This window comes from Mixophyes fleayi, chromosome 2, assembly GCF_038048845.1.
Source record: "Mixophyes fleayi isolate aMixFle1 chromosome 2, aMixFle1.hap1, whole genome shotgun sequence".
In the NCBI taxonomy this organism is placed as follows: Eukaryota; Metazoa; Chordata; class Amphibia; order Anura; family Limnodynastidae; genus Mixophyes; species Mixophyes fleayi.
The window spans coordinates 30155933-30168455 of record NC_134403.1 but is presented as its reverse complement, the minus strand read 5'-3'; the positions used below and the strand labels follow the sequence as shown (position 1 = coordinate 30168455).

The window sequence follows — 12523 nt, the reverse complement described above, 5'->3', positions numbered from 1 at the left end:
CTGTATTTTATGTTTGTGCTTAATTTGTGGAGAATAGTGGATACTCCTTTACATACATCAGGCTGCACACTGAGTGGAGCGCCACATCAGATCAATTACTTTCTAGTGTTATACCTCTTATCGGCAGTGAATCTAATATTTTTTAGTAGCTACGTTATTTTCTCACACATTAAATTTGGTGGCCACTGAAGTGTGCAAATATATGAAACTTGTTATGTAAAGGGAAACGTATAACTTTCATTTTGATATTTTGCGGTCAGTGTTCAAGAACTCATTTTTGCTAGTTGGTCTCCATCCTTATTATTTGAAATCCTTGTGTGCGGAGGTCCTCTGTGTCCTTGTGCAACAGATGATATCTTTTCTTGTAGTCACTGTGGGCTCGTTCACACCTACTCACTGTTAATCTGCCTTTCAAGCGGTTACTTAGTCCTGAAAGCTGCATTAAAAACATGCACTACCAGTCCAGTAGATTGTATTGATAAAAGTGGAACTCATCAAGGACACACATTGGAAAACACTTAAAAGTGCACCACTAAGCGAGACAAAAGGGGGTGTAAATTTCCTACATTTTACCCAATTGCCAGTGTATGGGCGTGTCAAATCTAAATCATATTGTTCACCTGTAAGTGTCAGTTTATCAATTATGAGCTCATCAGCTGGAGATAAATAAATACACTGCATGGTTTGCCTCTGCTTTATTAGTTACAAGTCCATATCTATGTAGCAAAAATCACGTATATCAGAAAACTACGCCCCAAAAGGTTTTAACCACTCATGCTCCCTTTACACAGATGTTACTATAGTCTCTCATTATCACACAAGAATACTCCCCAGGGGGGAGGTTGGCTTATCTCCTGTCTGCTATGTCCAAGGTTATAAGCATAGCCTTGCAAATAATGAATTACTCCTACAAAACAGAACAAAATGGCTTTAAGGCAACAAGATGGCGTCAGCTTAGCAAAATCACATTTCTCAGCCGTGAGTGAGCACTGAAAGTGTCTGCCGCAGAGATTCTGACCTTGTGACACCAATACAGAAGTGGAAGTTACTCCCATCAATTTTTGGTTACCCAGAAAGGAGCAAATACAGAGAAAAATCTCCCAGCACACTGCTGTGAGCCAGTCAAAGAGCTGCTATTCTACTTGTACATAAAATGCAGACGTCTCTGGTTTGATACCAACTAATTATTTTTATGTTACGTGGCATACCGCTGTGGCTGTGGGAGAAAAGCTACATAAATAACAATAGCAGATCTCCTTGCAGGGAAGTTTTTGCTAAGAGTAAAACAATATTAAATGCAGGCTTTGCACTGCAAATTGCTCCTCTCCTGACTGACTGTTTCTCTTAGCTCTCCGTTTTGCTTCTCTCCTGACTCACTGACTTTCCACTACTAACTTCTTCTAATGAGCAATTCCTTTTTGCACACTCTTGAGTCAGCCAGGGCCCGAGCCTTTCACTCTGATTGGCTGCTGTGGAGGTGTAGCGGATGGCTGTCTCCGGTCACGTATGCCATGTGCTTTTCTTCGTTAGACCCGAGCTGGCGGTTCTCCTACGTATACCATTTGGCTGCTAGCCCAATGACCCTCTTTTCCAGATATTGTTGCAAAAGTTAAAATACTGACTATCACGGTATTACAATTACCATAAATAGATATTCTTATGTCCTATATAACTTATTTACACCCACTATGTCTATAATACACACAGAATGATAATAAGAATGTCCAGTTAATAAAGGATTTTGTTAATTTTTGTGTGTTTACAGCAAATGCAATAGTTCTGATTTATTGGTTTATGGTGTTTTATTAATGTTTTTACATGTTATTTTGTAGATTTCCGTGGGTGAATTATCAGGATGACAATCTAAACATTTCTATACCTGTGTTCAGCGTGCATGGAAACCACGATGACCCAACTGGGGTAATTATCCCATAACGTATACATTTTACCTGCTCATTAACTCTACAGGCTGCAGTGGACAATAACAGTGTTATTGGGGAAAAGCACAAAAGGAATAAAGCATTATTATACAGAAAAAAAAGGAGAGGGGGTTGAGGAGATGGGATTGAAGGAGATGGGATTGAAGGAGATGGGATTGAAGGAGATGGGATTGAAGGAGATGGGATTGAAGGAGATGGGATTGAAGGAGATGGGATTGAAGGAGATGGGATTGAAGGAGATGGGATTGGGGAGATGGGATTGAGGAGAGGGCATTGAGGAGATGGGATTGAAGGAGATTGGATTGAATGAGAGGGGATTGAGGAGAGGGGTTTGAGGAGAGGGGTTTGAGGAGAGGGGATTGAGGGAGATGGGATTGAGGAGAGGGGTTTGAGGGAGATGGGATTGAGGAAGATGGGATTGAGGGAGATGGGATTGAAGGAGATGGGATTGAAGGAGATGGGTTTGAAGGGGTGGGGATTGAGGAGAGGGGTTTGAGGAGAGGGGTTTGAGGGAGATGGGATTGAGGGAGATGGGATTGAAGGAGATGGGTTTGAAGGGGTGGGGATTGAGGAGAGGGGATTGAGGGAGATGGGATTGAAGGAGATGGGATTGAGGAGAGGGGTTTGAGGGAGATGGGATTGAAGGAGATGGGATTGAGGAGAGGGGTTTGAGGGAGATGGGATTGAGGGAGATGGGATTGAAGGAGATGGGATTGAGGAGAGGGGATTGAGGAGAGGGGATTGAGGGAGATGGGATTGAAGGAGATGGGATTGAAGGAGATGGGATTGAGGAGAGGGGTTTGAGGAGAGGGGATTGAGGGAGATGGGATTGAAGGAGATGGGATTGAGGAGAGGGGTTTGAGGGAGATGGGATTGAGGAAGATGGGATTGAGGGAGATGGGATTGAAGGAGATGGGTTTGAAGGGGTGGGGATTGAGGAGAGGGGTTTGAGGGAGATGGGATTGAGGGAGATGGGATTGAGGGAGATGGGATTGAAGGAGATGGGTTTGAAGGGGTGGGGATTGAGGAGAGGGGATTGAGGAGAGGGGATTGAGGGAGATGGGATTGAAGGAGATGGGATTGAGGGAGATGGGATTGAGGGAGATGGGATTGAGGGAGATGGGATTGAAGGAGATGGGATTGAAGGAGATGGGATTGAGGAGAGGGGATTGAAGGAGAGGGGATTGAGGAGAGGGGTTTGAGGAGAGGGGATTGAGGGAGATGGGATTGAAGGAGATGGGATTGAAGGAGATGGGATTGAGGAGAGGGGATTGAGGGAGATGGGATTGAAGGAGATGGGTTTGAAGGGGTGGGGATTGAGGAGAGGGGATTGAGAAGAGGGCATCGAGGATAAGGGGTTGGCCAGTGGTGGACAGGTGATTCTCTGTAGGTTAATATGCAGCTCTGTTGGACATGCTACATTCAGGGCATTTGCTACACTGGCCAACTCTTTCTGTATGACTGTCATACTCACTGGGGTAGTGAAGGCACCAATTGTGGCCACTCTCTGTATAGTATGTTACCGATCACTAATCTGAACACTGCCAATAGGGATCATCACAAAAACGCACATTGAACTCTGGACAGAACTTGAATGCATAACAATAGAACGTTCTGCATCCAGTCCTAAAAGTGTTCACCCTAAATGCTTTATTGTACTTTTGACACTTTCTATATAGGGTTCAGTGATCCCTTTTTTCTGTGGTGGGTGAGGTGCGTTCCCCCAGCAGTGAGAGAGCACCTCAGAACAAACATACTGTCATCTCAGGGGAATAGCCTGTGTATATGACTTATATACTTACCTGAAGCTGAGAGTAGGCGTATTGTATGTCAGCCATAGATCTTCAATAAACCTCAGTTCTGGTTAATAAAGAAAAACCCAGAGGGAACCGCCACCCTATTTGCCTTTTATAGTGTTGGGATGGGCTCATGATTAATTAAATTGATGTTCTACAAAGTGGGAATCCCTTTCAGAAGCAATAATTGTTTACTTTATATTTCTGGCAGGAGAGGATCAAGTGAGTAAAGTAAAATGACTGTTCTATAACGAATAGTCTAAGGCCACAATACAGACAGAATCTGGTACTATAAACCACACTAACATAGGAAAGTCGCTTCACCGGTCAGCACTTCCTCGGATGTTCATTCTGTATCTTGTTCCTTGACAGGCAGACGGTCTGTGTGCCCTGGACTTATTAAGCTGTGCCGGACTTGTCAACCATTTTGGGCGTTCCACTTCTGTAGAGAAAATTGGCATCAGCCCGGTGCTGCTGCAAAAAGGCAGATCGAAGATTGCTTTGTATGGATTAGGTAAGTCCATTGCCAGATGTGCTGGCTGTTTTCTGAGTGCACATCATTCAAATGTGCCCTATAGATTGCATGCTCTGTCTATAACATACTTACCTCCATCCACGACCTCTGCCTCGCAAACAAACTCAACCTTCTGGCAATGCCAGAAACATTGCTCACAGAATCAGACAATGCCTCACATGCAGTCCTTTCACATGGTGGTCTGCACATCTTCCACTTGCCCGGGTTTGGTAGCAGACATTGAGGTCAGGTTGGATTCCTCCTTTCCACTCATTGACTATTGCAATTCCCTCCTTACTGATATTCCTCAAAACAGACTCAAACCCCTGCAATCTATTTTGCACGCAGCTGCAAAATTGATTTTCCTTGCAAATCATTATTCCTCTGCTGAATCACTCTGTATGTCTCTACACTGGTTGCCTGTTTTCTACAGAATCCAATATAAAATGCTTTTACTAACCTACAAGGCCATCAACAAAGCTGCACCAACATACATCTCCTCTCTTGTCTCAAAATATGTCCCATCTCTGCAACTCCGTTCTGCACAAGATCTGCTTCTCTCATCCACCCTCATTACATCCTCCCATTCCTGGTAACAGGACTTTTTTCGGGCTGCACCCACTATATGGAATTCTCTCCCTCATACAGACTCTCTTCTGGTCTACAAACTTCCAAGCGTTCTCTGAAAACCCACCTCTTCAGACAAGCTTATAATATTCCTCAACCACCCTCAACCTCACTACATTACCCTATTACCACCCGTTACACAATTTCACACAAGACAACTACCCCATGACCAACATTGTTGTGTGACAGGATCAATTCGCTTATGAGTCACTTTTACCTTTGCAGTCTGGCTGGGCCAAAATGCAAAATGTAGACTTAACCTCATGTATCAAACTCCCATTGTCCCATAGATTGTAAGCTTGCGAGCAGGGCCTTCTCACCTCTTTGTCGGTTTTACCCAGTTTGTTTATTAGTTTACTGTGTTTGTCCCCAATTGTAAAGCGCTACGGAATATGTTGGCGCTATATAAATAAACGATGATGATGATTATTGCACATTCACAATTCTACCAAATGTCCCCTCACTCACATCCACATTTTTGGACATATGCTATATGGATTTGGAACGCCTTCTTTCTTGCTGTGATCTATTGTCCTGCTGGATCAACCCAAGAACTCTTTTAACCCCTTCGCCGCTGTGGCTTTTCTCACCCCTGTACTGAGTCCATTGTGGCTCTTTTGGGGTTGGTCACATTCCATCATCAATATCAGTAATTTATTTATTCAGTATCCACACAAATTGTACCTTGTTTTTTTCAGAAGACGTTGAATCTTCTGAAAATACCATTAGTTTTCTTATACAGCCTGTCACAGTAAAGAAATTCACTATAGCCAAAAAAGTGTTATTGTTTTATTATTGAAAGTGAAGTAAGAGCAAACGTGTGTTGTTTTGTTTTCTCTAATCACCACCAGGAAATACTCTGTGGTTCTTTCTTTGACTTCAGTCCACATTTACAAAACAGCAAAAACCAGGATTCTACACAAAAATAGACATAAATGGATGGAAATCCTGCCACAGACCCTTGGCGGTGAAATGGTTAATGATACTGGAAACCAATATTTGCGAAAATCCGAAATGAATTGTCAATGGAGCATAGAACATATTTTTATAAACCAGTTCATCGGTTCTATGTAGGTTTATCCGCCATTCATTGTTCTCCAAAAATAGAAATCTGACGTCTGGCTTTCATGCTGCTAATATTGTATTAGTACAATGTATGATTGGAGAGTGTACAACCACAATTATTCTCTGTGAATTCATGTCTATTGGACATAAAAAAATTACTTTATAAAAGTCTTTTGAAGTCAGTAGAGAAAGCAAAGGGAAAACATTTCTCTTTTATCACTATAGCCCTCAATATTCCTCAAAGTTAATGGTACGTTTTACATTTGCAGCACAGAATACATTTAAAATTGGAGCCCAATTTATTTTCAAATGTCAAGTATTTTGTTTTTCAGAAATGTATGAAAAAAAAATAATTAGGATTTATGACACCGTTTTATACTGTAGATGTAGAGTAAAAGTGGAAGACAACTGTGTTGAGTATTACAGGGTTCAAGCAGTCTGCCTAAATAAATAGCAGGAAAAAAAGAGCTTAATTTGCTCTTGAAAACAAAGGGTATGGAGGGCCCTGCTCATGAGAGAGCTTACATGCTTGTGGATAATTTAGTGCTGGTCTTATAACAAACAGAAGTAAAACGCACAGTAGGGGAGATCATCCGCTGTGTTTCCAGCCATCTTACCCCTAGTTATGGTTGATCGTCAGCGAGGGCTGGGCATCTGGGATGTGATTGAAGGAATTCTTTTAATGGAGGACAGAGTCTCGTGGCCGCCAGTCGTCTCACCAAAATAATTGAAATAAACCAGTTTAGTACATGTTGCAAGAATGCAATTCAAGTAGGACCTGGTAGCATAAATCAAAATGAAAAGTTAAAGCATTCTGGGTAATTCATGCACTGACAACTGTATGTCGTACTGACAGTGCTGCCTACGCCGGAAAAAGTTGCATGTTCCACTTATGAAAACTAATACTGGGTGCTCCATGCTCCGAAGGCAGTTAGTGAAACGGCAGCTGCAACAAAGAATTTGTTAGCTTCTAAATGAAACATTAAACGTCCTATACTTATCCTACGGCTCCACAGATGCTGATGCAAAAGACACACTAACAGTCTCCAGAAAGGCAGGTGCGGAAGTAAGGATCCCCTTTCTTAACGATTGATGCTTGCACTTGCTTGCTGTATACCGGAGTCTATCGTGTATTAAGGATCCTGCACACATCCAACTTGCTCCAATTAGTCACAGAAAAGGATTTTCACGGTCAGCTTGTGCTGAAGAAGCCTTGTTGATAGTAACCCTCCGAAACAAACCAAAATAGGTATCATTCAGTAGGTGTTCTCCCCCCCACCCCATGTCCCTGATGCCTTTCGTTATAACCATGTGTAACTTCTTCAGAGGAATAAGTATAAACTAAACTAAGCAATGCTTGCAATAAGTAGGCAACATAATCACGCCAGTGTAATCAGATAAATTGGTATGCGGACTTAGATTTATAAAAACTCAAATACGGCCGAAAAGAAGTATTAAACCAAATATAACAATCCCATCATTGTTAATAGTACATGTGTAGATATCAAATGTAATAACACTAAATCATAGTAATGATAATAAAGAATGGTAATAAAACCATAAAAGTGAATACTAAAATATAATAAATAAAACTTGTCACATCACATAAAAGGTAAAGTTTAAATAACTCTTAAGGGGTTCACTCCATGTCAGAAAGTTTTATCAATCTTGCCGGACTCTGAAAGTCATTAAAAAATCATTTAGTTCAAAAATCAAGAATTTTTGGGGACAAAAATATTCTTGTGTTCGATTAGCATTATCCCAGAGGCAGAGTAGTTAGCTGAAAGGCTGCTGTTTGCTGTGGTAAAGATGTTTTTTTTTTTTTGTTTTGTTTTTTTAAACCACTTCAAAATATTCACGTTTAATCAGACTTTTTACTATTATTTTGTCACACATACGTCCTCCACCTGTATCTCTTTAGGTGAACTACTGTACAAATATGTAACTCTGCTTGCAGCCTTTTTCTGCTGATTGGCAGCTAAATACTTTTAAAAGCCTGTGGAAAACACCTCCGTTTGTCACTATATATATAAATATATAAATATATATATATATATATATATATATGTGTGTCGCCAAAACAGCTCTGACCTGTGGAGACATGGACTCCACAGGACCTCTGAAGGTGTCCTATGGTATTTCTATTGTCAACTTATCCCACAGATGCTGAATCAGATTAACATCTGGGGAATTTGGAGGCTAGGTCACTACCCTGAACTCTCTGTAATGCTCCTCAACCATTCCTGAACAGTTTTTGCAGTGCGGCAGAGTGCATTATCCTGATGAAAGAGACCACTGCCATCAGGGAATACCGTTACCATGAAGGGGTGCACATGGTCTGCAACAATGTTTAGTTATGTGGTACATGTCAAAGTAACATCCATATGAATGCCAGGACCCAAGGTTTCACAGCAGAACATTGCCCAGAGCATCACACTGCCTCTACCAGCTTGCCTTCTTCCCATAGTGCATCCTGGTGCCATCTCTTCCCCGGGCACCTGGCTATTCACATGATGTAAAAGAAAACGTGATTCATCAGACCAGGCCACCACCTTCCATTGCTCCATAGTCCAGTTCTGGCGCTCACATGTCCATTTTAGGTGCTTTTGGTGGTGGACAGGGGTTAGCATGGGCACTCATTTTTCAGCAATTTGTGCTACAGTAGCCCTTCTATGGGATTGGACCAGACATGCTAGCCTTCGCTCCCCACGCGCGTCAGTGAACCTTAGTGAACCATGACCCTACTACTGGACAACTTTTAGTAGATACTAATCACTGCGTACCAGGAAAACCCCACAAGACCTGCTCTCTTGGAGATGCTCTGACCCGGCTGTATAGTCATCACAGTTTGGCATTCGTCAAAGTCACTCAGATCCTTACTCTTGTCCATTTTTCCTGCTTCCAACATATAAACGTCAAGAACTGGCTGTTCACCTGCTGCCTAATACATCCCACCCACTGACAGGTACCATTGTGATACTTATCGGTGGTTTTAATGTTGTGGCTGTGCATATTTGTTGTATTTAGGTCATGGGGGGGGGGGGGTCTGTGAGCGGGAGGAACATTCATTCAGACCATTTTATAGTGGTGAACAGAATTGCTTTCCAATGTAGCAGCCCCTGAGGGGAGGGGGCACCATATTAAAATATTTTACCTAGATAGTGGTAGTGCAGGTATAACATTCATACATCATTGTTTAAAATACAGATATGTTCATAAAAATATCTGCATATATAACTTCGCTATAACATATATCTTTGTACGATATCCCAAGTAATCAAAGATCAGTAATGCCTTTCTCTACGGTGGCCATGTTAGCTCATACCTCATTCATACCAGATAGTGACAAATATAATATACTCCCCAATTGTTCACACACAGTGTTTGTCCAAGATTTACAGTTTCAATGCTTCATTCCTATCTACCTCCATGTTGTTTACCTCAGCCAGGCATTATACAGGAGACCTAGGAGCAGCCCCCTTTACAAGCATCATTGTGACATGACATAATTGTGTGACGGCCTGACAGCTAAAACAAGATTAACATAAACATAATTTAACTAAATGCTACTAATCTTTTATTCTGCAGAATAATGCCTCCTCTTCTGTGAAGAGGTTATGTTGGAGCTGTGTGCCCTGTATAAAAGCTCACCCGCCAGCCTAATGCTGGTATATGTACATGGAAAACTTGTCTCTTCTATAGTACATATTGGGCCTGATTCATTAAGGAAAGGAAAGCATAAAAAGGAGTGACTTTGCTCTTTGGCAAAACCATGTTGCGTTGGAGGGGGAGGTAATTTTAAAATCTGGGGACAAATTAATAGTTGGGGTAGGACATGTCCTAGATCAACTTTAAATTTCAGTGTAATAATAAAGCTGGCAAGTATTTGTGTGCTGCATGAAAAAACAGCCAGTATTTAACTTATGTCCAAAATAATAAACTAATTTGCATTTTGCAAACCAAGGGGGTGTGCAACATGGTTTGTCCAGGAGAAAACTTGCTCCTTTTTTTGCCTTACTTTCCTTAATGAATTAGGCCCATTGTGTATATGTCTCTAATGTGATGTTTTACTATATGCACTTTCATTTACTGTGTTTCGGTTTACTTTATAGTTAAGGATTTTCTTCAAATGAATCATTGACCTATGCAATTTTCTACATCAGGCTGTATTTTAAAAGAAATCTGTAGAGACATTTGCAGTTTTTATAATGATGTTTTATTCTTTTAAATATATGACACAGACTGAATGTTACAACAATAATAATTGAAGATTTTTGGTTATTTAGAATTGCTTTGTGTGTAGGTACTCTGTGTTTCCACAAGAGCTTCCAGGAATCAACATACAGAATCTCCATTCACTCTCGTACAGCTCTTGAGATGCATGTGGCTGGATGGATGGGGTAGCGTTCAGGCGTAGTTTAGCCCCTAGATGGCTGCTCCCAATAAAGCAAAGAATAAGACTGATTGGGAGCAGCTGACTTCTGTGTCATGTGTAGGGTGGTCACACAGCATGTCAGAGGAGGAGGAAGGGAGGGCAGTGTGAGCCTCCTGTAAAGTTAAGTGCGGGAGGTGTGAGAAGACATATTGGGGAGAGGCATGTGGGGGGGGGTTCTAATGGGCATGTAATTGGCTTGTGGGGTGGTCTAATGGGCATTTGGGGTGGTCTAATGGCATGTTGGGGAGGTCTGATGGGCATGTAATGGGCTTGTGGGGTGGTCTAATGGGCATTTGGGGTGGTCTAATGGCATGTTGGGGAGGTCTGATGGGCATGTAATGGGCTTTCGGGGTGATCTAATGGGCATTTGGGGTAGTCTAATGGCATGTGGGGAGGTCTGATGGGCATGTAATGGGCTTGTGGGGTGATCTAATGGGCACTTGGGATGGTCTGATGGCATGTGGGGAGGTCTGATGGGCATGTAATGGGCTTGTGGGGTGATCTAATGGGCATTTGGGGTAGTCTAATGGCATGTGGGGAGGTCTGATGGGCATGTAATGGGCTTGTGGGGTGATCTAATGGGTACTTGGGATGGTCTAATGGCATGTGGGGAGGTCTGATGGGCATGTAATGGGCTTGTGGAGTGATCTAATGGGCATTTGGGGTAGTCTAATGGCCTGTGGGGAGGTCTGATGGGCATGTAATGGGCTTGTGGGGTGATCTAATTGGCACTTGGGGTGGTCTAATGGCATGTGGGGAGGTCTGATGGGCATGTAATGGGCTTGTGGGGTGATCTAATTGGCACTTGGGGTGGTCTAATGGCATGTGGGGAGGTCTGATGGGCATGTAATGGGCTTGTGGGGTGATCTAATTGGCACTTGGGGTGGTCTAATGGCATGTGGGGAGGTCTGATGGGCATGTAATGGGCTTGTGGGGTGATCTAATTGGCACTTGGGGTGGTCTAATGGCCTGTGGATAGGTCCGATGAGTATAGCTCTTTGCCGTCTCTGTAGATTTTATTTGTCTCCTAGTCTCTGACCATCACCCCTGGTCTAGTAGCTGAGCTCAGGCTATTTACTCTAAGGCCACATACCCACTAGCGTTTTACATTTCTTTAACCCTAGTAAAAACATCAGTAAAAATGTGTGTCCAATGTGTTTGCGCTTGGCATATGCAATGCACTTACCAACTGTAAACTAAAGAATAAAACAGCTGAGAAACTTTACTACAATACAGAAAGTGCCGCCTGTGGGTTTGGTTTGGGCTCAGTTTCAGAAAATGCCAATAGGTATGAGCCCTATATTCTTTCGTTCACCCGCAATAACTGTAGGACCTCTATGACCCTGCTGTTTAGCTCGAATGCCAAAAAGTTACATCTTCCAGATTTGGCTACAGAAAGTACATGCATGGTCAAATCTGACCCAGCCTCTAGGGGTTGATGCCAAGCGCCCGGATCGTCCTGTGTACGGACACCCTAAGGGAGAGGAGTAAAAATGGAACACAGAACTAGAACAGTAAAATATTAGGCTGTTTGTGTAAGACTGTATCTGCAATTAATCAGCTGCACGATTCTAAATAATTGATTTAAATGTTAATTTTATGATGATGTCCCTGTATTTGTAACTGTGTAATAGTGTAGTCACCTTAGGGCAGAGGTGGGTAAGCTGTGGCTGTCAAGCGGGCAAGGCATGATGCTACTTGTAGTTCCACAGCAGCTAGAGAGTCGCAGCTTGCCTAGACACTGTACTCTGCCTTATGCCTCTCTTACTGTTCTAATGACAACGTATTAACATAGCCTCCTGGTATCCTGCCTGCTGCATGTTTACACACTTGTCACTGCTGCTGTGCTGGGAGTTGTCAATTACTGAACCGTTATGTTTTGCTTCAGGGTCCATCCCAGACGAAAGACTGTACCGAATGTTTGTTAATAAACAAGTTACAATGCTGCGGCCCCGGGAGGACGAATCCAGCTGGTTTAATTTATTTGTAATTCATCAGAACAGGTAAGTGTATACTGCAGACCCTCCGGGAAGTCCATGGACATCTGTTCTGTGTCAAGCAAGCTATCAGAAGCATTTATTTACACATTTCTATCACAGTTCACTGAGAGATACTGAAAAGGCGTGCTCGAATGATATAGTGATTT

At 42.4% G+C, this 12523-nt stretch overlaps 1 protein-coding gene across 3 annotated transcripts in view; it reads left to right on the top strand.

The window, feature by feature from the left end:
• The window catches only part of MRE11 (MRE11 double strand break repair nuclease), a 187855-nt gene that overhangs the window by 47929 nt on the left and 127403 nt on the right, over positions 1-12523 (top strand). For all 3 annotated transcript variants that reach the window (XM_075198742.1, XM_075198743.1, XM_075198744.1), the window contains exons 5-7: positions 1833-1920; positions 4109-4250; positions 12266-12380. In XM_075198742.1, coding sequence (XP_075054843.1) covers positions 1833-1920; positions 4109-4250; positions 12266-12380 — 345 coding nt within the window. The remainder of the gene's footprint in view (positions 1-1832; positions 1921-4108; positions 4251-12265; positions 12381-12523) is intronic.